Source organism: Acomys russatus, chromosome 17 (genome assembly GCF_903995435.1).
Source record: "Acomys russatus chromosome 17, mAcoRus1.1, whole genome shotgun sequence".
NCBI classification, from domain to species: Eukaryota; Metazoa; Chordata; class Mammalia; order Rodentia; family Muridae; genus Acomys; species Acomys russatus.
Window position 1 is genome coordinate 62929199 of NC_067153.1, and position 25550 is coordinate 62954748.

The 25550-nt window shown below is 57.3% G+C and overlaps 1 protein-coding gene across 1 annotated transcript; it reads right to left on the reverse strand.

Annotated features, from left to right (window-relative positions):
* Positions 1 to 1882: 1882 nt before the first annotated feature.
* On the reverse strand, positions 1883 to 25550 carry Fignl2 (fidgetin like 2). Its single transcript, XM_051160369.1, has 2 exons — positions 25346 to 25550; positions 1883 to 3860 (listed from the first exon to the last, which is right to left on the reverse strand). Exon 2 carries the CDS (start codon positions 3847 to 3849, stop codon positions 1909 to 1911), a length of 1941 nt encoding a protein of 646 aa, XP_051016326.1. The 5' UTR covers positions 3850 to 3860; positions 25346 to 25550; the 3' UTR covers positions 1883 to 1908.

The following is a 25550-nucleotide window of genomic DNA, read 5'->3' on the forward strand; positions in this document are numbered from 1 at the left end:
AACTCAACTTCCCTGCCCTCCACCCCACCCCACCCCTCAGACCTGAGAGAACCGCTAACCCTCACTCACTCCGCGCTCCCTCCCACCAAGCATGTTTTGCAGTGGCGCTCTGTGGCCACTGGCTTTGAGGCATCAAGTCCTGCACTTGGTCGGCTGTGGCTCCGGGAGAAGCTCGCGGAGAACAAGGATGAAGGAGACACAGCAGCTTTCCTGTTCACACTCCTGGGCGTGCACCTGTCACCCCATCCCCCCACCCCAGGCACCCTGCCCTGTCGCACCCTGCCACCCTCAGCACCCAGAAAGCGAAGGGACCGAGGAACTGTAGGGCTGAGCAGAGCGGCTAGACTGGGACAAGCACGAGAGGGTCCCATCTTCACACCAAAGATCGTGAGGGTCCGAACAGCTGAAGCCTTGCGGAAGGACTGAGCAGGGTGGTGGTGGTGGGGGGGGTTGCACAGAAGGACTCTAGACTACAGTCCCAGAGAAACACCCTGTGCACTCCAGCTCCACACCCAACACCCCAGGGGGCCAAGGAAACACCCCACACAGAACCTTCTCCAGAGCAGTGCTTTACCTCCTGACAAGTCCCAGAACAACAGGTGGCCTGGCTCCTAGTAGTCAGTACTGTGCCCTGCCAGCCTTGGGACCAGACCATCTCCGACGAGACCCTCTTAGCCTGACAGAGCAGACTTGCAGTAAGATAGCCTGAGAACCCCCTGCCAAGGTCACCTGTGGCAGGAAACGGGCAAGAGCAAGTGCCCAGCTCTCTGTAAGTGGCACAGACCCCTCGAAGCTGAGGACTAGGGCATGGGGGGTGGTGGTGAGGAGGAGAGCAAGCAAGCCTCACCCTCTGAAGCCCCTGCCCCACCCACCCCACCCCCCTTGCTTGCAAGCTGGGCCTAGGGAGGAGGCCCTTAGATACATTCTCCTTCTGTCCCAGGAACAGGAGTTTGGGGTTCATGTCAGCTCTTCATCATCAGCCCCAAGCCTCTCTGGTCTGGGAGAATCTGCTCCCCTGGGACAGGGCTGATGGAGGGTAACAGGAGAGCAGCCACACTAACATTCTTTCTGAGGTCAGTTTCTTCCTGAGTTGTCAAAATAAGACAAAAAACAAAAAACCAGCAATCCTACACACCTTACAAAAATAAGAGGCCTACGATAATGAAGCAACCTATATTTCTGGGACTTCCCCTCAAAAATGAACAAACAAAAACAACCCTTCTTTGGGTGGTGTTTTTGTTTTTGTTTTCCCTGTTGCCCCACCCTTACGTCCCAAGATTTCAGGTGGGTAAGGTACCAAGGCGGTTGGGGAGCTCCCTACTCCCTCTTCTCAGCCTCTGGGCAAAAAGAACTTCTGTCCAGAGATGTAGATGAGGAACAAGGAAGGGGGGCGGGTAAAAGCACAGCGTCGGGGAGACAGAGCGAGGGGAGCGGAGACAGAAGCACAGAGATGCGGACCGGAAGGAGGAGCCAAAGGGAACAGGGAGGGAAGCGTCAGGCGCAAAGCCAGGAGGAGGAAACGAAGCCAACACAGAGAAGCTAGGTGGTAAAGGAGGGCGCCCGCGACGACGCTCAGAGGGTGAGGAGACAGAGGGGATTGCGGCGAGACAGCAGGAGTTCCTTAGGCCCTGGTGCCAACTCATGTCCGGTGTGCCTTGTCTGCCGGGCGGAGATGGCGATCTTCCCGTCCACAATAAATAGGAAAAACCTGAGTACACTGGTGCATATGGCATCGATCTGCCTGGCAGAAGCATTTTCCTTCCCATTAAAAAAAAAAAAAAAAAAAAAGCAAGTCCACCGGGAGAGCCCTCCCTCTCCCACCCCACATTCATCACTCCTTTGGCCAAAGACATCCCACCACCGCCACCGCCGCCGGCGCCAAAGCGGAGCTGCCCTCTCCTGCCGCCCTCAGTGTCCGGAGCCATACATTTTGTCCCACTCAACTAACGAATCCAGCTCCTTGGAGAGAGCCCGAGGGCCCACCTTAGCTAAAGCAGCCTCCACGTCTTTGTAGGAGAGGGGTCGCTGCAGTCCGGAGAGCCCGGCCTCGGCCGCTGCCTGCTGGCACAGCTGCCCCAGCTCGTCCCCAGAGAAGCCCTGGGTGCCCTGCACCAGGGCGGCCAGCTCCCGCTCGCTCAGCGCACAGCCCTGCTGAGCCAGCGCCCTCTGAAGGATCTGCCCGCGCGCCGCACCGTCGGGCAGCGCCACGTAGAAGCGCAGCGCGAAACGCCGGCGAGTCGCCTCGTCCAGGGCGGCCGGCCGCGAGGTGGTACCCACCACCAGCACGCCGTCGGGGCGCGCGCCGCAGCCGCCGTCCAGGCAGGCCAGCAGAGGCGCCCGCAGGGAGGCACCGTCGTCTCGAGCGGGCAGCAGCGCGTCCAGCTCGCTGATGAGCAGCACGGCGGGCGGGCGGCAGCGCGCAGCCGCAAAGGCGGCCTGCAGGAGGCGCGCTCCCTCGACGGCGCCCGCGGCAGCCAGGCCGGCTCCGCGCAGGCGCAGCAGCGTGGCACCCAGCTGGGTGGCGAGGCAGCGGCCCAGCAGCACTTTGCCGGAGCCGCGGGGCCCGAAGAGCAGCACGGTCCGCGGCGGGCGCGCGCTGCCGGGACAGGCGGGAGGTCTCAGCAAGGGCCACAGCAGCTCCTCCTCCAGCGCCGCCTTGAGCGCGCCCTGGCCCGCCACGTCTGCCCACTGCACCGGGGGCCCGCAGTCCACCATCTTGCTGGTCACCAGCTCCAGCGTCCCCGGGTCCACACCCTTGGTAGGCTCCCCCGACGTCGCCGTGAAGCCTCCGCGGGCGGCGGGGACCCGCTCGGTGAACTTGTCAAAGGGCTCGAGTTGCGGGGCGTAGGCGGGGGAGCCCAGGATCTTGAGAGGGCCGCCGCCGCCATACTTGCCCGCGCCCTCCTCCGTAGCTCCGGGTGGCTTCGCGCGGAACCCGTTGCCCCGACACTCGGCGTCGTCCGCGGCGGGGTAAGCTGCGCCGTCGGCCGCGGGGGCCTTGGGCGGCTCGTAAGCGTACTTGCGGTAGCGAGCCTCCGCGCCCTCGTCCACCGCCTTGCGCTTCAGGGACACGCCCTCGGCGGCCCCGGGGAAGCCGTAGGGCGCCGGCCGGGGCGGCGCGGGTGCGGGCAGGGGGGTGGGCGCCGCCAGGCCAGAAGGCAGGTAGGGCGCGGGGGGCGCGGCGGGCGGCGGGAGCGCACCGTAGCCGGGCTGCGCCGCGTAGCCGGCCGCCGGGTAGTTGTAGAGCGGCGCCGAGGGCCCGTAGCCGGGCGGCGGCGCGGGCTGCAGGAGCGCAGCCGGGGGCGGCGGAGCCAGCGTGGCGCTCGTCTGCGCGCAGTAGCCGGGCGCCAGGTACCCGCCTCCGTAGCCCGCCGCGTACTCGGTGGCCGCCGGCGGGCCCCCGCACGCGTTGCCCGTGTACAGCGGCTCCGCCAGGTTCCCGGCTACTACAGGGGAGCCCCCGAGGCCCGCGGACCCACCCCCGCCGGCCGGCTTGGCTCCCGGGAGGCCTTCGTGGAGTGAGGCCAAGGGGTAAGGTGGCTCCGGCCCAGGCCAGGGCTCCGGGTCCCCTTTAGCACCGTTGAGGAAGGCGGCGTCACCGTAGCTGCCCAGGCCCGGACGCTCGTAAGGCGAGTCCAGGACTCCGGAGTACTTCTCGGCGTAGCGCTTGAGGAGGTTGGAGGCTGTGAGGGCGGAGATGTCGTCGTGTGCCCAAGCGTAGTGGCAGCGCTGGCGACCCCCTGGAGGCAGCTCCAACTTGTGGGCCGGCGATGGGGTCGTGGAGGACACGTCTAGATGCTGCTCTGGCCACTGGTTGAGGGGCTGGGCGTGCTCCGGTGTCCAATGCATCTTCGACAGAGCTGCAGGTGAGAAGAGCAGCAGCTGGTCAGCTCCTGCAGTGGCTCTGGGGGCCCATGACACGCTCCCCGCCCTCTTCAGACCTAGAATTAGGTTTTTTAAATAGTTTCCTCTACACCAAGAGGAACCCAGAAATGCCACAGTTCGCCCTAGCCCCAGGCGAGTTATCCTGGCTACTATACCCATTGACCATGGGAACCAGAGGGGCTAAAACCCAGCAACACCTGAGTTCCTTGCCAGTTTGATTTCTTTGTGCCTGTGCCTAAAGCAGTGGTTCTCAACCCATGGGTCGCGACCCTTTTGGTAAGCCTCCATCTCGAGAGCTATTTTTGTGTGTGTGTGTGTTATGGTTCATAACAGTAGTAAAAATTACAGTAATGAAATAGCAATGAAAATCATTTCGTGGCTGATGGTCACAACGTGAGCAACTGTATTGAAGGGTCGCAGTGTTAGGGAGATTGAGAACCCTTGCTTTAAGGCAGCTAGAACCTGGCCAAGTGCTGCTTATAAAGGCGGTGGAGTCCGGGCAGGTACCTACTCCATCCAAAGCGGGTCTCATCACCTTGCATACGTTACTGGGGATGCACAGAGAGTACACTGAGGTTTTGCAGATCACATCAAGTGCGTCCCCAGGGTTGATAAAGGACTCGGGGACCTGGGTTCTATCACCGGCACTGGAGGAGTTTTGTTTTGTTTTGTTTTGTTTTTTTTAATGAACCCTTTTGTTCTGAGCTTCCCAGTCACAAGATAAAGATGGAGGTATGGTCAGACTCACTTTGCAAAATCCCACTACTCGGAGGGAGCAAAGATGTCCCTGGAATAGGGCTCATGGAACAGATTTGTGAGATGCCACAGTTCTCTGTCCCAAGGCTGTCCCCCACGCTGCCCTCTAGCGCCAGTCAAGGCATGAGTCCTGAACTAATTACTAAGGAACCCAGGGTCTGGGAAACAGCATAGTGTCTTGGCACATGGCTCCTGTGAGCTGGCCTGACCCAAGGATAAAGTTTCAGAGACTACATGAGCCCGTGGCAAACCACAAGCTTTATGGCAATTACTTCAGGCCCAAGCTTCTCAGGAGCTGCTTGGCAGGCTCCTCCTTCAGCAAACTCTGTTGGTCTCTGCATATTTTGCTGCACTCTGGCTTGAACCTGAGGCCTCCCGCATGCTAGGTAAACACTACCGCGCTCTACCTCGGCCTTCTCAGCACAGCAGCATTGAGCGTGTGTACACGCTCTACTGGGCATGGGGTTAGGTTTGGTTCGGCCAGCCGGATGTCAAGTACGCAACATCCTTTGTGAAGTAAGAAAACAGAGGCGCGTGCCTGGGGCCCTGGGGCCCAAGAAGGTCGCACCGAAGAACTAGTGTCTTTACAGCACCTTGAAAAGTCACAGGGAGCAGTACATCCCAGATGGGGACCAGGGCTAGCCAGAGGCAGCTGTGCACACCTGCATTCCTTGCACTCCAGAGACTGAGTCCTGGAGTTCAGCAGCAGCCTGGGTTGCACAGAGCAAAGCTAACCACCTCCCTGGGGCACTTTACTGCCACCTGCTGGAGACATCACAACCTACAGAGCTGTTCTGGGCTCTGGTACATCACGCACCTACAAAGGTAACTCACACTGCGAGCCTATAGAGAGGACCAACTGATGTGGCTGTCGTGTGTGTCGTGCGTGTGTGTGTGTGTGTGTGTGTGTGTGTGTGTGTGTGTGTGTGTGTGTGCACGCACGCACTTGCCCATACCGGCAATGGCCCATCAGCACCACCACCTCTGCTCTTTCTCAGTACTTTTGTGGCTGTGACTTAACTGGTGGCATTTTTCACCTTTATCTACATCGACCTGTAGCCAAAAGGCCCGAGGGCCCACCAGGGAAGGTTTTAGTTGAGGAACTAGCACCTGAAAGGGAGTTCTGGAGGACACCAGCAGCCGGATACACGAAGTGTGAGGGCTGAGTGTGCAGATTCTCGCTGAGGGGTTGTCCAAGACGAGAGCCATTACCTGGGATCCCCAGATATCAAGTCACAAACGGTCCAACAGCAGGGTCAGAGGTCAGTTATATAAATCTGAGATTTGTGTTACTGCCTCAAACCCAGGGCCGCCGTCCCCCCGCACCCCCCCCCCACCCATTTGCAGTCACCTGTGTTCTGGGGCCTTGAATACCAATACTGAACAAAGACACGTGGCCGTGAGGACCGTGTCTCCCTTGGGCACACTAACCCTGCAGCGTCTCTTCTCAGTGTCAGGCCTCAGCACAGTCTTCTCACAGCCCCCATCAGGGACCACTGGGATTCGCTCCTCAGACTCTGGACCCCAGGGGCCCACTTCCACCCTGACCTGTGCTCCGAGCCTGAGTTCCACTCTTTTCTGAAGGAATTGGCGCTCTTCGGAGGGGACCAGGTAGTTGACATGCCACCTATACTAGTCACTGGCTTGTCTCCTCAGATACTTCAGGTGATTTCCTTTTCATTTTGGTCAGTGGGGCGAGAAATCAAAATGAAGCCACTGCCCCTATTTTCACCTTGTAGGCCCAAAATCCAGCAGCCCACCCACCTCAGCAGGTCCCCACCCTGACTGAGCACAGGGGTCTGATCTGACCCCATCAGTCCGACCTAACTGCTGCTGCGGACCAGCTCCTTCCCCATAGTGAGTGAAAGCTTTTCATGTCCCTTGTCCCTGGGTCCCCACTAACTGCCAGCCTGGCTCTGTACCCCTTCTTTTGATGATCACGGCCAACATGTGGTGACTATGGGGCCTTTAGGCTAGCAGGTAGGCAAGGAGCCATTCCTCCAGCAACTTCTGCTAAGCTGAGTTCTGGAACCTTGCATTCTCCTTAAACCTAGCAAGGGACAGGACAAAGCCCTGGTCTGAATCCTAGTGCCTAAAGATTGGGCCCAAACAAGAAAGCGGGGGGCGGCGGGGGAGGCCAGGCGTTAGCACTGCATTCAGGTTGAAAATGGTGGGGGGGGGGGCCTGGAGACACAGCAGGCAGCAGGGGAATGTGCAGAGCTGGGTCCGTGTGCACCTGAGAATGTGGGTACCCAACACAAGCTCCTGGACATATGCACACACCACAGGCTGATCCCAGGTGCCCCTCAGAGACCAAGGCACACAGGCCTGGCCTTCAGCATGGGTGGAAAGCTCTAACTCCCTGCTCCCTACACTCCCTTTAGCACTCCCACACAGCTCCCAGCCCTCCTGCCTTCCATCGACTCACACTGTACCCTATAGTCCCCAGGTCGGACGAGCCAGAGATGAGGGAAGACCCAGGACTCGGGCAAGAGAGGAGCTTTGAACCAAACGCATGTTTTAAGGCCAGATCCAGACACTTACAGGGGACCCTGAGCAGACTAACCAACCCTAGGGACCTTGGTTTCTCCAGATTAAACAGGCAGAGGGATTGAGAATTTAAAACAGTCTATGAAATGCAGTACAAACTACAAGTCCCAAGTAGTGTCCCCTGGCTTGGTGGCTGGACCGCTCACTCGACCTGGGGGCTGGGGCAAGAGACTGGCTGGGAGACTTCCCACTCTGAAAGGACAGGACACACCTAGGGCCGTCTCACAGACCCCTGGTCCATGTTTCACCCGTATTACAGCTCTAACCTATGTGAGACAGGTGCAGAAAGAGTCCTTGGTCTCCAGGTTCACACAGCTGGTCCACAGGCCCTGAACTCGGGCTCTCCCTGCGGTCCCCACCTCCGCTCTGCCCCTGGCCTAAGGAAGCAGCTTCAATACCTGCCTGTACACACAGCTGCCTCCCAGGGCTGTGGATTCGGTGTGCAAACCGCGTGACCAAACAGCACTCCCCCCCAAAAGCTGCTCCTTTCCCTGTGGGCATACTCTGTCACACAGCTGCACATGGCCCAGGGCAGGCAAGAGGTTCTTGTTTGGGTCTGTGGCCTGCCCTAGTGGTAGCTGGGACTCTGGAGAAAGCACCTTCTTTCCACAAGGGATGTGCGTGTGTAATGTGTGTAAGGTAGTGAGTATAATGTGTGTGTGTGTGGTAGTCCCTGCCTGGCTCTGCCCAGAGCGTCCGTGCTCACAGCAGAGTTACCGAACATAAGGCTACAGTCTCTCCTTCAGCCCCTACCCCATTTCCAGGGAGTCCAAGATTGCAAAAAAGAACTTCAGCCTTCCGAACTGCCAAAGCCCTGCACTGCCTTCCTGAGAGGGCTTGCTGCCTACGGGTGCCCCACCCATCCCTGTGCCCCAGGCCCGGCTTAAGCTTTGATGCTCTACTGGTCACAGAGTGGCCACCAGCCAGCCCAATCACCTAAGCTACACACTCTTTATCTGACAAAAACTACTGGCTCCATGCGAAGAGCCAGCCGCTGCACTGAACTCCTAAGGGGGTCTTGGAGTTAAGTTACACATGGAGACAGGGCTGGACGGCACCCAGCCCCGCTCCCCACAAGCCCCTTAGGACCTCAGAAATCCTGTGACTCAACATTCCGCTACCCACTTTGGGGGCGGGAATGGTGGAGGAGGGGCAACCGGACACCCGCTCAGCCACAGTGGAGCAGGGCTGTGCCCCCTTCTGGGCCGGCCTCCTCCGGCTTCATTATCTGAGCCTGGGACAAAAGGGCTGAGTGGAGAATCCCATTGTGGGGCCTCCGTATGGAGATCTCATTAATCTGTTCACGGAGGCTCCCACAGGCCTTTGTGTACTGCTTACAACTCAAGGGTGAGGGGGGAACCCACAGTCCCTGGCAGCTCCTGAGCAGGTCTCACTCCTCTGGACTCTGCCTCTCATGCCAACCCCCCAGCTAGTGACAAAGGAGTGAGAGAGACAGTGACAGTGGAGACCTGGAGGGCATTTGCCCCAGTCCTTGCAATTAATACTCAGGAACCTCTTTCCCCAGGACAGAGAACAGGTCCCAGCACAGGGGATCCTCCTGCTTGGGGGCGGGGCATGCTCTAGGGGCCTGGCACAGGACCTGGTATGGATGGGGCTCAACTCACGTCTAGGAATTAGCAGAAGTTGCTGGAAATCACTAAATACACTGTCTTCTACCCTCCCAACACTTTGATGAACTTCCAGGTAGTCCGCCATCATGTGCAGGATTGAGTCAAACTGACCGAGCAGACTGATCAGCTGAGTGTGGGCAGGAAGAAACGGGGACAGGGAGGAGGGCTGGGGGCAGTGTCAGCCAAAAAGCACAGCACTTGAGTTAGGAGGAACAGGGCAAAGGCCGTGTAGTCGGTACGTCCTCGTGGCTGCAGTTAACAGGGCGCTGGAGAACTCGCCACAGCCAGCGTGTGATGGACAGAGCTGTTTTGAATGTGTACGAGTGTTTTGCATACATGTAAGTCAGACCACATACATCCTGGTGCCCAGAGAGGCTAGAACAGGGCATTAGATCCCCTGGGGCTGGAGTTACAGATGGTTGTGAGCTGCCATGTGGGTGCTGGGGATCGAACCCAGTTCCTCTGGAAAGCAGTGCTCTAACTGCTGACCCGTCTCTCCAGCCCCTTGATAAAGAGGGTTTTTTTTTTTTTTTTTTTTTGAGAGAGAGAGAGAGAGAGTGTGTGAGTGTGTGTGTGTGTGTTTGTGGGGCTATGTGCACGTGAATGCAAGTACCAGCACATGCCACAAGAGGGCACACTTTCATCTAGAGCTAGACTTACAGGCCACCCAACATGGATGCTAGGAACCTAACTTTGGTCTTCTGGAATAGTAGTATTATCTTCTTAGCCACTGAAGCCTGCTTGGTCGCTTTTTAGTTTGTTTGAATAGCAAAGAAAGGGAGGGAGGAATAAAAGATTTATTTTGGAAGTTGAGACACAGCCAAGGCTGAGGCTATGGACATCACCCAAAACGGGTCTGTGAAGATTGGGGCCTTGGCACAGAATCCAGGCCCAGGATGAGGAAAGCAGGAAGAAGTTTGCTGAGCCACAAGCAGCCTCTATGCCAGTCCTCTCACTCACTTCCACCCTATAAACAGAAGTAGATGTTTGCAGGGGCCGCAGCAGTGCCGCTGAGGCGTGGCCAGCCCTAGGAAGGGGCTCTCTTCCCTCGGAACCAGTGTTCCATCTGCACCACCGTGGTAAGGTCCGCGTGTCCGCTGAGGAGCGGTGCTCTGAGGGAGCGGGAGATATGATGCCCTCCCCAGCTGTCCCTAACTTCACTTCTGCCCCAGAGCCGGAGGAAAGGTCACGGTGCTCCTGCACACAGGGTGAGGCCTGAGGGCCACAAGGAACAATCACAGGGCTAGCAGACAGCAAAGCTGCTCGTTGGACTGATTCCTCACTTGCCTCTGTCCAAATTGTTTATCCTCTGTTAATAATCTGCGAACAGCACAGGTCTCCCTACTGAGGGGAGAATGCAAGCCACCGGTCCTCCCAGAAGACATCCAGGGAGGAAAACAAAAACAGAAACTCCACTCTGCTCGTTCAGAACCACAGACAGGCTGTTGGCTCATGTGGTACCTCACACCTGCCATGTCTGCTCTGCTCACTAAGTCTTTTGGGTCCATGGTGAGCCCTGTTTCTTTCATGCATCCTTCCCATGCCCTACAGTGCTAAGCCCTCACCTCCTCGGGGAGGCTGGATAAAGTCTTCATGGCTGCAAGAGGTGGATGAACTGATGAGCTGTGTGTGGTCTTCCTCTTGGGCACTGAGCCCCCTTTTAACACTCAATGACATTGTCCCAGCTCCCCACACACACACACACTCCACTGTGTCCTCAGCCCACTATATGCTGTGATGTCCCCGCTGTAGGGGGCAAGCCTGCGATAGTCTCTGGCTACATCTCTGTCCTTTAAAAACCTTCCCCAAACCAAGGGCTTGAAAGTTGCCCTATTTTATTATTTCCGGCTCCCCTCCCCTCATTTCATCTCCGACCTGGACCGGGGTGTGTTCAGGCCCAGCGCTCTCCTCACCTACATCTGCACATTGTCACTGCTGACCCAGCTGCCAGGCAGCTGCCCTCCGTGCCATGTGCCAACCTCCCACACTTCACAGGCCTGGGTTCTGTTTTCTTCTCTCCATGCAGGTCTCTAGGTGATCACAGCCGCGATGTTGGGTGTTACCTAGGCAGGGCCCTGCAGCCTTGGTTTCTAAACTTACTCCACCACGGCGGGCACAAGCAGCCTGCAGTCTAACAGTTAACTGCCATAACAAACGGAGACTCAAACTCAAAGCTGAGCATGGGAGCACGCACCTGTGCCGTCTCGGCTAAATAGTGGCCTTGAAGCCAGCCTCCGTGAAACCTTGTCTCCAAATGCCGAAATGAAAACAAAAATCAAGGCCCCAAAACCAAACTCCTGGCTACCGGCGCACCCTACACGCCCTCAGCCCTCACCACAAGGGAGGGAACAGCTTTGTCCCTTCTGTCAGGCACATAGCGCCTGTCATCGACACCTTCACACTTCAGACCGACAAGTTGCTGGCCCTGAGTTCTGAATATTTACAAAGTGAGCCCCCCCAACCCCTGCCACCCTCCATAGATAGCTCTCACTCACACACACACACACCCTAGTTACTGCAGCATTGTCCACGCTGTTCTCCACTAGTCAAGGGGATGTTCTGAAATGTGTCTGATTGTGTCACTGCTCTTCATCAAAAGCTTTTTCTTTTTACATCCGTGTGCGCACGTGTGAGCATGGATGCATGCTTGTGTGCGGAGGCCAGAGGTGGATGTTGACTGTCTTACTCGGTTGCTTTCCACCTGACTTTTTGAGACAGCATCTGTTACTGAACCTAAAACTGGCTGATTTGGCTAGCTGGCCACTGAGCTCCGGGAAGCCGTCTGCCCCTGCCTCCCAGCTCTGGGATTACTTACTTAACTGCACTACTGCGCCTGGCTTTTCTGTGGTGCACAGAACTCAGGCCCTCATAATTGCATGACTGAGCCGCCTCCCCAGTCCTTTACCTAAAAGTTTTGATGGCTCCCACTCCTCTCAGAAGCTGAAACTCTTACCATGGCTGACGCCAGTGCTAATGGGTCTGTTTCCCTAAGTCCACCATCTCACCTGTCACCACTCTCAGCTGTTGCTCCCCGAGCCGTAGGTCACTCATTCTCACCGCAGTGGTGCCAGGGGCACCCTCACAGCTCAGCCGTCACCTCACTTCACGTACTGTCCTCTCATCCTGACATTTGGGGGGTGGGGTTTGAGACAGGGTTTCTCTGTGTAGCCTTGGCTGTCCTGGCCTCTCTTTGTAGACCAGGCTGGCCTCGAACTCACAGGGATCCTCCTGACTCTGCCTCCCAAGTGCTGGGATTAAAGGCATGCGCCACCACCACCCAGCTATCCTGACAATCTTGTGAGCACCCTTCCTATGAGCTATCTGTTGTTTCTCCTCTGTGGTGCTATTAAGAAACCCCAAGCAGCTAAGACAGTGCCTGGCACACAGTAAGTTCTTAATTCGTGAATGGATGGATGGATGGATGGATGGATGGATGGATGGATGGATGGGCGGGCAAGTGGGCAAAGAGACTCAAAGTTGCTTCTGTGTCCACATAAGGAAATGTGGTCTCACTAAGAGGGTGGGATGGGGAGATAAAGCCAGCAACAGAAGGAGAGGGTACACCACAGGAAGTGCTCAGCACCAACAGGACTGTGGCGCAAGGCTCCCATGCCAGTTCCCTGGGACCCACGCAACTTCCCTTCTGCTCCCCTCCCATAGGCCTCCAATAGCACACAAGGGGGGGGGGGGCGATGGAATTCCCATCAAAGGTCGTGGACACATGGAAAAGAGATCAGGGCCCTTGGGACCCTTCTTCCTGGAGGTCACCAGGCCTGCCCGCCAGCCTGGCTCCTCTCCAGGGTGGGGGTGTGGGGGGTACTGCCCCTGGCCGCCTCATATGTCAAATGCCAAACAGCAGGAGGTCAGCCGGAGCGAAGCTGGCCAAGTGGCCCCCATCTGGGCCGTGTGTGCGCATGCACACACGCGCGCACACGAACTGGGGGGAGGGGGCAGCAAAGAAATCCCCGTCTGTGTCCTCGGTCAGGGCCACAGCCGAGCTGTGACCATCTGTTGTCTTCTTGAGAGGCCAGGTCAGGGGCTAGCACTCTCCTAGGAGTAAACCTTCCACTTTTCCTGGGCTAGCTGGACTTGCAAAACCTTCCTTCTCAGTGTGCAGCCAAGGCTCTGCCCTCCCATCTCACAGATGAGGAGCTAAGGCTTGGAAGGCGGCAGGGATTCTCCCAAGGCTAGACCAGCTGCCAAGGGTGGAGTGGGACCACCCCACGCCTCCAGCCCCACTCCCTGCTCTAGCCTTCCTCCTGGTGGCCTTGCTCGGGATCAAAGTCTACCCTGCCTCCCTCCCAGACGAGGCTCCATCTCTGCTCTGGTCCCACTTCATGCCGCCGCCGCCTCCTCCTCCTCCTCCGGGAAGCCTTCCCAGGCTGGCAGCCCCATTGGCGTTCCCTCAGTCTCTTCTGCCCTCGCCTACTGTGGCTGTCTGACCCATGCCAGGTCACTAGAGGACAGTCCAGCCCACTCAGGGAGTCCCTAGCCACAGAGAACATACACAGCATCTCCATGTGGGGCAACCTGACTGCAGAAGGAAGATGGTGCGACAGGAAGGGTCGCGCTTAGCTCCAGCCAGAATGGGGCCCAAGATGCCAAGCTGCTCCCAAGCACTTCACTTCCAATCCCACATTAGCCAAAAACCAGCCACGGCGTACTATTTACAGCTAAATCCATTAACACAAAATTACAGCGTAGTTCCAAAACAACACTGGGCACTACATTTCAAGCTCCATATAGGACAACACCATGGAAAGTTCTAGACAGGCTACTCTGATCCCCACCAGGGCTCTGCTATGTAGCCCGAGCTATGCAAGGAACCGGGAACCACCGTGGGGGCAGGCCTCAGGTGGCCTTCCTGAGGACGCAGGCTGTTCCTTCAGCCAGTCGCTCTGGACTCCTCCGGCTTCCCTGAGATGGCCTCGGCCTCGCTGGGGCAACCCCCTCCCCCAGCCCAGCCTGTCTGGTCTACTCAGAGAGAGGAGGGGCAGGACACAAGGTAGGACAGAGCAGTTTGTCATCTGGGCCTGGTAGTGCTCCCCTCCCCCACCCTCCTGCCCACCATCCTCATCCTCATCCAATCCCAAGGACAGATGGGGTCCCGGCAGAGGGGGGAGAAATGCGTCCACAGTGAAAGCACTGTCAAATGACAACAGCGTCCGGGGGTCACAGCTGTGTCCCCTGAGGCCTGGACAGATCATGCCCAGCCTTGATGTCTGGCCAGGCCTGGGCTGATGTGAGTCCCAGCAAGGGGAGTCGGGGGCGGGGGGTGGGGGGAGACGACGGAGAATCTTAGGGGGAGATAATCTCAGCTAGATTGTTCCAACAGATGCAGCGCAGTCCCACCACTTAACCTGGCCACACACCCGTTCCATATCCCCCACCAGGGAGAGATGTAAAGACGGACTGGGGTTCCCTGTCAGCCTGACCACGGAAGGGTATGGCTGGATCTGAGCTCCATCCTTGTTCCAGCCTTTGTCTCTGTCCAGTGGTCTGAGCAGGGTGGACAACCCCCTCCCTCAAACAGGCACACACACACACACACACACACACACACACACAGAGCTGCTTCTACAAACCCCCTCTCATGGTCTCTGGCCAATCACAGCACTGACAAGTAAGCCCCACTGTCCACAGCCCCCAGGGAGTGTATTAGCACATTTGAACCGGCTCAACCCTCCACTGACAAAGCCTGGGGCCTCGAAGAGCCACAGCGGGAGGGTGGGGTCTTCGGGGAGCTAGTTTCCCCCTCCCCCTCCCAGGAAGAAGCTCCACATTTCTGGGGTTCAGAGGAATTTGGGGGCCCTCGGCTTCAGCAGTGAATAAGCAATCCATAAAAATCCCAATTTTCACACCCACTGATCAAACAGCCTGTCCACAGCCCCAGGAGGCCAGAGTGACTTCCAGGGCCCCTCCCCACAACTCTCAGAAGGAGGAGCCTGAGGCTGGGCACAGGACAGAAAGAAGGCTGCCAACACTAAGCCAGCTCAGCGCCACCTCATGGGCCTGGCAGCGCCTCCCATGATCTGGCTGCCTTTGGGGTACCTCAGGGAGGCCCCAGCGACCCCTGTCCGCCTCAATGGTTCGCAGTTCTTTCCTCTGGTGCTGCCAGGCCTGGCCTAATCGCTTTTCCAGCTCAGAAGCCTCTCTCTCCCAGCTGCTCCACCCTGCTCTCCCACAGCCATCTCCAGTGCTGTCCCCGCTGAGGAGCGCTCCTAGCCCCTGCCTTCCACCACCCCATCTTGTCCCCAGGACAGGGCAGTATCCAGAAACACAGGGCAGTCAGACCTGTATCTTTCATAAACTGTCTCCCTGTGGAAGCCGAGGAGAGAGAACCCCTGTGTTGCCCCTAAAGAAAGTACACATTTACTTCATGCCTGTGTTTTGAGTACGAGAAATCAATCTAGTCAGCCAGCTTTCTTTTTTCAACAGCATTACCACCATGGCAGACTCAGGTGACTATCCAGGGGCTGCAGAGGGGCTCAGCACAGCCGACCTGTCTGTACCTCTGGCCTGCTGGAGATGGGACTATGGGAATGGCCAAATGTGTTCCCTGGATAAGAAAAGCAAGTCCTGGGGCTAGGAACAGCTCAGAAGGCAGCACGGCCCATCCTTACCACAGTTGCAGTCAGTCAGGGGCAGGGCTACTCCTGGACCCTCAGGAAGTCACAGAAAGGGATTGGATATAACCCAAGGTGCTTCTCAGAGACCAAAAGGCCTCCTCACACACACACACCCTTAAATCCCAAGGACAGATGGAGCCAGCAGAGGCCACTGTACTCTCTCAGAGCCACCACAGGAGGGGAAGTGGTATGATCCCATTCTACAGCAGGACACCGTCCTTCCCTTTTCCCCTTATTGTCATTTTCTGCTCTCAGCGCCACCACCCCCCAAGTACAGTTTAGCCCTACCGTGGGCCTGAGGGAGGCAGACATTAAACAGCCAACCAGAGGAGTGACCAGGGCTGGAGCTGAGCAAGCCACAGGCAGGGCAGGAGCAGGTTCGAACTGGCTCCTCCAAGGCCTGCTTCATGCTCTAGCCTGGAAGAGCCCGAGAAAAGAAGGGCTTTCCCAGCCAGGAAAAACAAAACAAAACAAAACAAACAGGAAAACAAACCCCAGCAGGTTTGAAGAGGGGCTCAGGAGAGAAGCAAGGTCTCTCCAGAGCTGCTTGCTGGCCCTGGGTGAACACAGCATACAATGTAGACCTCACGGTCTGGAAAACACAGAGCCCCCAGGCTAGCCAGCCAGCCCCAGGTCCCTCCAACCTGTGTCTTTTCTCCAGCTTCTCCTCTGTCCATAAGGAACCCCCATGGCCCTCACAATGTCCCTTCTGTCCTCCTGAAACTGCCCAGGCAAGATCGCCAGCTTGCTTTTCAGTCCCTCCTAAGAGCCCACTGACCAGATCCATCCTCGTCTTGAGCTGACCTCCACTTTTCACTAACCCTGGGACCCAAAGAGCAGAAAACCCGGGTGACAATCTAGAAGGCCCACCAGGGTGTCCAGAGACCTTGGCTGCCACATAGCCCAGAAAACCACCCCACTCTCCCTCCAGAACCCATGTGCTCACCTATGACTGTCACTCCCCGGCAGCCACGGCCCGTCATAACTCACCTAGTTCCACCGACATCCTCTGAGATCATCCCCACGGCGGGGGCCCCACATGGACCCCTCTTCCCCTGACAGGACGTGATGGGACGTTAACCTCTCCTTCCCACCAGTCACAGGCTTGTCATCTTCACCTCTCCTGCCACAGCAGTCTAGTGTCTGAGCCACCTGTGCCCGCTCTTGCCAGGCTTCTGTCTAGTCCCTGTGTCCTGAACACCTCCCCATGGTCTGCACCGGGGAACTCCCAAGCTGTCACTCCACTTTGGCCATCCTTAGCGCCCTGTCCTCACTGCCCCACCATTTAGATACGGACTGACAGCTGCTGTCCCTCATTAGACCAAGCCCCCTCCCTGTTCAGCACCCTTGTGTGTGAATCTTGTTAAGAGCAAGCTGTCTGGCCAGGCACCCCTTGGTGCTGCTCTCCCTGGTGCCCTCCCCACCTCCCTGCACACATGGTTTGTGTGAGAGTAACCAAGGCCTCAGGAGGAGGGGCCAGTCCATGCAGCGACGGCAGGTTCGAATGACTGGCCTGCCCGGCAAAAGCTTTCCAGAAAAAAGGCAGGCGACCTGCACTGCACCACACTGCCAGCCTCCAAACTTACTTCTCAGGGACTTGAACCAGAGAGAGCAGTACCGGCCTGCACCGGGCTGTGGGGGAAGACCCAGGCACTGAGGAAGGAAGCCGGTGCCTGCTGTTCTGCTGAGCTGGGTCACTGCTTTCTAGCAGCCCTCTTCTTGTGGGGCTTGGTGGTGGATGAGCAGATGAGCAGATGTAAGCCACAGGCCCTTTTTGCAGCTGGAAAGTCTGTGATTTGTTCTCAAAACTACTTTTCATTGCATAAATAAAACTGTACTTGTCTACAAAGGAAAAGAGCAGCATTGGAAAACCGTCTTTCCTATCCACCACCTTCTCTGAGATCCTGAACACAAGCCTCAGGGCTCCAGTCTCCACCAGGACACCATGCTGGTCCTCCACTCAGCCAGACCTAGCATCTGGTTGCCTGGAGTTGGTGTGGGAGGCCTCCAAAAGGCTTAGAGGTCTGCTTGATCCTTTTTCCCCGGCCCCGAAGGTGCTCCCATTCCTGTGTGTGGTAGGGGATGAGAGAGACACACCCTCACAAAGGTGAGGAAACAGGCCCAGGCAGCCCACCTCCAAATCCTCAGGCGTGTGGCCCTCCCCAGCCCTGGGGTTGCTGAGCTGAGTCACTCAGCTATGCCGCCTGGCCGGTCCACCTGGGTGTCGAGTGGGAAGAACTGTCCTCAAGGGATGGCTCCCACACCTGCAGGGCCACAGGGACAGAGACAGCAGGAGAAACTGGGGGAGGGGGGAGTGCTGAGCGGAGACCGTGGAGCCACCCCTCTGCTTGCTCTGTTGGGATTCCCAACACATTGCCACTTCGTATATGCCGGATATTTAACCCTCACAAGAATCCGAGAGTGGCATCTCATGTGACAAATAAGGAAACTGAGGTACCTTTCTCTTGTCTAAGTCACCAGGCCAGAACAGGAAGCCAAAGGGATGAAAAACAGCTAAGACGAAGCTATCACTCAATTTTTTTCATCCTAATCAGCCTCCCTAGAACTTCCTTCCATCCTTAGAATCAAGCCGGGTGCCCCTCTGATCCTGTGCCCAGGTCTGAGACGCTCTGGCTTCAACATTAACTCCAGACACTGTCACATTCAGAGAAAAGTGACCACCACCACCACACCACACCACCCCCAACTCCTTGAAAAACAGCAAAACTCATGGAGGGTGAACCCAGAGGTTCTAGAAACCTGGAGATTCTGTGTTAACCACCAACAGGAATGCGGGACACCCAGCGCTACCTCTGGGAGGCTCTCCTGCAGTTCTCACATGGCTGGGTGCCTGCTGGACACTCAACAGGTCCCAAGCTGAACTTCTAGACTCCCTCAGGCGCAATAACCCCTGACACAGCTCCATCTTTCTCAGTGAGGGGCTAAGGATCCAAAACTTGGGCATGACGGCATGACAGGCATAACTCAGGAAGTGACAGCGGGAAATCAAGAGGCAGGCGAGTGCCATTCCCCACAGGATTCGCAGGACAAGGTCTGCCTGGGGAAAGGACCTGGTGCTCTGAGTCGGAGGCTCCTTGCTAAACCGCCGAAGCCCAGTGTGATGGCCCATATGTCACTTGGGGAAACTAAGGTAGGAGAATTGCTCAAAACTTGAGGCCGTCAGTGCTACAGTGAGCTCCAGGACAGTCTAGGCTACATAAAACTCTGTGTTAAAATAATAATAATAATAAAATTAATTTTAAAAATAAAAAACAGAAAGCAAGAAACGGAGAGAGGGAGAGAGGGAGAGGGAGGGAGAGAGAGAGAGAGAGAGAGAGAGAGAGAAGAGAGAGAGAGAGAGAGAGAGAGAGACCCCATTCTTTAAAGCGGTAGTTGGACTGTGCAGACTAAACCCTCATGAATGGACTCTTGTCTGGCCGAACATGGCTCAACAATGGAGTACCATAAGGTCCCAGGTTCAAGCCACAGCACTACTTCCCACAAAAGGAGTGGGGTCTGAGCAGGGGGGGGGGGGGCTCACATCTTTAATCCCAGCATTCATAACGCAGAGAAAGGCAGATCTCTGGGAGTTCAAGGCCAGTCAGGGCTACTACATAGCAAGACACCGTCTCCATTTCTTAAAAAATGAATGAATAATAAATAGCTTCCCCAGAATGGACAATTATCGCTAGCCGGTTCCCTCTGCCTCGCTAGTGCCCTTCCACCACATCGTGACTGGTACAAATACCCTTGCTAAAGGCCAGCCCGATGTGATTGAACTTCGCGGCCACAAGAAGTTCAAATAAACTTCCCCGCGAAGTTGATCCCTATTTTGGGTAATTCCGAGGAGCAAAAGCATCTACAAACCGCTGTGTCTCTGCAGAGCGAGGCGTAAGGCGATTTTTCCTGGTGCTCAGAGTCCTTAGACAGGTCGTCTGTCCCCAGCAGACATCAACCTACGGACTGGATGAGGACGGAGCCATAAAATTCAAGGTGGTGGGTGTGCACAGTAACCACCTAGTATTTTCCCACTCAGGGAACAGACACCTCCTCAGACTCTTAAGTATCCAAGGGTCAAAAATAACCCTGAGCTCCAGGAAGACAAGCCCCAAGAGTGACCCTTGTCCCAAGCCGGTCCCCACTGACACAGATTCCCAAGGACAAGCCCCTTCCCAGGATTCCTGCTCCTCCTCGGTAGTTGGGCCCTTCCTCACAGCCTCTCCCCCAACCACCCTGTACAGTTCTGAGTGGCCACGCCCTCAGAGGGTCTCTCCTACTCAGGGAATGCTGGGAGCCGAAGCCTGCCCTTTAGCCTCTTTGCTGGTCCCTAGCATCTCGTAAGTCCCTTGAAGGTGACGCCACATTAAACAACCAAACGACAACGAGGACTGAATAAATGGCTGCCTTGAGCATGATCTCCAAGCCTTAGCAACCACCTCTGATGTGAAAGGCCTGTGGCAGGCAACACCAGAGCTTCCCCCACCCCAGGCCTCCCATGTAAAGCAGAGACTTAGGAGAGCCTCTAGGGGCCAGCGAGATGGTTCAGCGAGTTAGAGTGGGATGAAAACCCCAAGCAAGCTCTCCTGACTTCAACAAATGTGCAGAGGCACATCAATCAATAAATAAACATTTTTTTTTTTAAAGGTTTTTGAGAGAGACTGACTCTGACTCCAAGTGTGAGAGTCCAGTTGGTGGGGGAGAAATGTGAGAGGCCATGGCTGGCACTCAGGCACATGGCTGAGATACACCCAGGATGTGGCAGTGGTGGATCATGACAGTAGGCAGACCTCTATCCAAGGGTCAAACAGTGAGAGGCAGTTTCTTCCTTGTATCAACGAGTAATCTTGTCACTGGTCTAAGTATGCCAGGCCCTGGGCCTCTGCTCCCCAATTCCCAGGGGCAGCCATGCTGGCTCTCCTGCCTGCTTCCTTTCTGAGCCCCTTTATTCTGATGCAGCCTGCGGGGGGGGGGGGGGGGGCAGGCCTTCAGAGATGACCATCAGCAAGCCTGTACACCACCTTACTCCTGCCCTGGGAGGTGGCTCTTGGAAGTGCCTGGGCTCTGAGTCACTCAGTAGAGGTCACCAGAGGTAGACATGTACCACGGAGGCAAAGACACAAACTGAAGCCAGGACTCACCTCACCGCTGTGAACAGTTCTTACCCACATGTTGCAAATAAAGAGACAGAGACTAAAATAAGGAAGAAGCCACTCGGTTTGTGCTAGGCAGGGTCACTACAGCTCAAGGCTTCTCCTTAGAGTGGGGTCCAGGACTAGACAATGTAAACTAGGGTTGGGGGTAGCAGGGATACGGCTCAGGGATGGAGGGCCCACCTAGCACACACAAGGCCCCAATATCAGCAATACTGCAATAAATAAATTAACAAGATGAAATGGAGCGGGCTGGGGCTCAGCTTTCCACTGTGAACTCCTGGCCGCCTCTGGCCGACAGGTGAATCCTAAAGCTGTCCACAGTTAGGAACTGAAAGGCAGCAAGGCGCCAATTGCACGACTGCAGTGTTTTCTCCGTGTGGCAAGCCAGGGGATTGTCGCAGCAACGTTGTCACAGGGGGATGTCTTAGACCCCCCCCACAGTCATCCCTCTTCCCTTAGCTTACTTCCCAAGGGGAACTGAGCACTTCCTCCACACTACAGGATCTCAGAGTTGCCCTGGTCCTGAGGTGGGGGGGGGGGGGGGGGTGGGGGAGGGTTGCTCTGGGAAGAGCCTCCATCCACTCTGCCCCTTGTTCCGGCATACAAGTGGAGCCTTAAGCAATAAATAACTTGGACCAGTCTCCTTCCAAGCCACATGATCAAAGCTGAGGAGCAGCCCAACCCTGACCCAGGCAGTGTGAACCCTCCCACCTGAAAGACATCCCAGCCACTGCCTATGCCTGGCCTGCAGCTCATGCAGTCCCTTGCCAAGACCTGGTGAGGTCAGAAGAGGTAGGCTGCAGGCCAGACCCTGGCTGGCCTCAGAACCTCATAGGAGCTGGACCATGGAAAGGGGGTTCTGGACCCAACAGCCCTTAAAGGGGATCACAGAGTATGGTGGTGCCAGCTGATGACAACATACTTCCCTGGGGACACATCCATTAGCCTCCTGGGGGTTCTACAAGTCAAAAGTTAGAGACCCACAGTTTCAGCTGCTGTTACTTTACTTCTCAGTGACCCAGAATCTAACCCAAAGCCCAACAGTGGGGGCGCATACCTTTAATCCCAGCACTTGGGAGGCAGAGGCAGGTGAATCTGAGTTCGAGGCTAGCCTGGGCTACAGAGTGACTTCCAGGACAGCCAGGGCTACACAGAGAAACCCTGTCTTGAAACAAACAAGCAAGCAGACTCCAAGCCAGGATCTTATGCATTCTGGCTGGACGCTCTGCTTCTGAGCTAACTTGCAGCCCAGAGACACTCTCCCTCCCTCCCCTCCCCCCACTCCCCAGAAGAGGTCCTAAAGGCCCTACCACCTCAGTTAGGTTATTCTAGTGTGTGCTTGTAGCATAAGGGCCCCCTCACTCACTGTGCACCTCAGGCTGACTCGCTCGGCTCCAGAAAACACCATGAGAGAGTCCTTGCTTCTTCTGCTGGGTGTGATGGGGCCACCATACACACACTGTACCACTGAGCTACATCCAGGCCCTCTCTTGTTGCAGGCAGTGACTGGTTTTGAGACCAGGCCTCGCTCTGTGGCCCTGTAATGAATGCACTGTGTACTCTGGGCTTAGCTTTGAACTAATGAGAATTGTGTCCCAGCCTCATTTGTGCTGGGATTAGAGGTGTGAGCCCTCAGGTCCAGTTTCACTCTGGGCCTATTTCTTAATTCTTTGCAGGAAAAACCTTGGAATCCGGTGTCACACAGCTTTGAGGAATCCTCTCTCCCCAGGACTAAGATCTCAGGTGAGTATGGCTCACCCTGGCCCCTGACTTCTGTCCACTGGTGACAAGAATCCTCAAAGCAGACCAAAAGTATGCCAGGCCTTGGTCACCTTCTTGGATGCAGCCCTGGGACCTTCCTGAGCCTGGACCACTGTGTGGAGCCTGGTTTTCATTAAATAAGGTGGCAAAGCCACCAAGTGCCAAGGCAAGAAGAGGCAAAAATTCTGCTGGAGGGGTCAGGAGAGGAGAGGGTAACCAACGAACCTGTCCCCTGACCTCTTCCGTGACCAGTGGTGGGGGAGAGGAGGAGGGGCTCGGCAGGACCCGGAGCTGCAGCGTAGGGACTAGTGATGAGGAGTGGGGGCTCCCGGCCAGATAATAAGCAATTGTTAATGTGATCCATATGGGTCGTGACTGGTCTTTCTGTTTAACAGGATGATAATGGCGGGGAAAGAATGCTGGTCTGTGGGGACGGGAAGGGCAAAGTCCCCCCTGGCCCTGGGGGGTGGGGAGAGTCATAAAGGAGGAGGGGAGAAAAGGAGAAAGAAAGGAGGCGCTGAGCCACTCAGGGTTCTCCGCCACCCGGGAGGGTAGAGCTTCTTGCCCAAAGTGACCAGATTCCAGGCTTTGCAGACCACCTGGCTAAAGTCTTCACAGACCTCCTTTTCCTCACCCAACCAATATTTATGGTCAAAACGGTACAAAGTACACTGTGGGGCAGGGGCCATACCCAACCACAATGGAAGGGAGGTCCAGGTGCAGGGCGGGGAGGCTGTGGAGGGAGGGGCAAGTGACCAGAGCTGGGGACTCTGGGGAGGCTACACAGGGGGATATGTGGCATCCTAGCTGGGCCTTAAAGAATGAGGAGGCTGTGGCAGGGCCGGGACAATGGAGAAGGCATTTGGTTGAAGGACCAGCAGGAGCAAAGGCAGAGAGGCGTGAAATTGCGTGGAGAGAGCCTGAGACGGGGCAATAAAGCTGCAGCCAGGCAGGGGAGGGGAGGGACGCCTGATCCATAAAAAACTGTGGCCACGGATGGCCAGGAGGGAGGCAGGAACGGACGCTGTACTGGGGCCTCGGTTCCTCCCGTCTCCATCTGCCTGTGCACTAGGAGTGTCTAACTAAGTGGCCCTCAATCTGGCCAGTGTCTTTCCCCAGAGCCAAAGACTGCAAGGCCTTGGCGGCCCACCGCATCACTGTGTCACCCAGGCCCCCTTTCCCTCCTCCTAGGGAGACTGAGAAGTCCTAAGGACTGGGCCTTCCAGAAGCAGCGTGAGGGTCGCTTCTGGATACTGAGGGCACCAATGGAATCAAGGGCAGCGAGGGTCGCTTCTGGCTGCTGCGCACACCGAAGGAATCAAGTGGAAATAAATGAAATGGTGGTGTTAAATATGGGTAAGGGGGATTTACGAGGCCTGTCACACAGCCTTCCCGGGCCCGGCCAAGCAAGACCCTCCCCTTTCTTCTGGCGAAGGGAGAAAGCCCCGCCCCACCCTCTGCCGGCAGCTCCAGGCAGTGGAATCCGGCTCTCAGATCCTGGGGGCACTGTAGCTCGCGCTACCCCCCACCCCACCCCACCCCCGCTGCACGTCAAGGCTCTACCTGGGGGGGCGGGGGCGGAGCTAAAACTTAGCAGAGAAGGGCGTTCGCACCCAGCCTAGGGGTTCTGGGGCACGGGAGTTCTGAAAGGATGCTCAGGGGTTTTGGATGGGACTCTGGGAGGTTCGGAAACTCCCTCATGCAATCAGAGGTCCTTGGACCACAGTGTCTCCAGGCCCATTCCAAATACTGGGTGGTTCCAGACAAAGTGTCAAACCTGGGGAACTGAGAAGCCCCCAGACTGTAAACTCAAAGTGGAAGGGGAGCCGATCCAGCTCGCAGCTCCAGGGCTGAAAGCAGGAGCCCGCTCCACCTCTACTGCCCCTACGGACAGCACAAACATTCTCCCTCCCTCCATATTCTCCTCTGAATTAGGTATCCATGGAGACAGGGCCGGCAGCCTGACAGCCCCACGGCCTAATCCTGATTTAGTGACCGTCCCTTTAACAGCCCACCCACCCGCCAACCCACCCCTGCACTCCGGGCCGCCGCGGGGCGCAGGCTCTAGGCTGCTCTCGCTCTCCCCGGCGCTAACGCTCCACACACAGGCCCTCCGCCTGCGGGAACTACTGAACCAGCGAGGTCCCGGAGAAAGCTCTTACTGTGTGCCCACAAATCTACGGGGGACCCTTTACCAAGGGTCTGAAAGTGGGAATCTCTGCATAGACCAGAAGAGGGCTCTCGGACTGGGGAAGTTTAAGGGGCTCTCGCAAAAGCTGGGAACTCCGCGGGCTTCGAGTAACCAATGACCCACGGGTGAAAGTAAGCGCAGCTTCGTGCAACACCCCAACTCTGAGCTGGGACTACTGTCCCGAGGTGAGGAGAAACGAAGGGCGTGTGCGTTAGGGGCTCAGGGACTGAAATGGCCTCAGTCTCCTGTCACTGCCCCATCACGATGCTGGGGAATCTCCAGGCCAGTAACCCAGCCCCCACCCCCTCCCGCACACACAGGGGCTGCTGGACAAAGACCTGACGGAGTGGGAGGGGCCTGCGGGCCGGCCCTCGGGCTCCGGCCCCCGGATCCTTTGGGGTCCCGAACCCGCAAATCCTGGCTCCCACTCCCCAAGCCCGCAGACTCCCCAGAGCCTGCCGCTCGCTAACGCCACCCACTCGGCTCCAGACCCGGCGGTGAAGCGGGTGCCCGGTGGCGGCCGAGCGGCGATCCCATCCCTAGTCGCCCCCTTCCTCCAGGGAAATGACCCTGGGCTCCCACGCACCCGCTCCGGTCTCTCCCGACCTTGCCCTCCGACCTCCGCCTACTTGGACCCCCTGCCCCTCAGCCCCCGCCCTCCCGGGCCTCGCACAGCCCCCGCGCCCGCGGACAAAGCTCCGGACATCGGACCGCACAGTCGCCACCCCCTGACCCCCGGACGGCCCCCGCGCTCCCGCGCCTGCCCTCGCCCGGGCCTGCGACGCGTACCTCGGCATCCCGGCCGGGTCCTAGGTGAGTGTGCGCGGCCTCGGGGGGCGTCCGGCCCAGGGACCGGGGCGGGAGCGCGGGCCGGGGGCGACAGGCCAAGGCTGGGGGTCAGCGGCGCTCACCATCCTGGGGCCGCTGCTGCTGCGGCTGCTGCGGCCGCCGCGGCCGGGAGCGGGACTGGGCAGTGGGGGTGGCCGGACAAGGG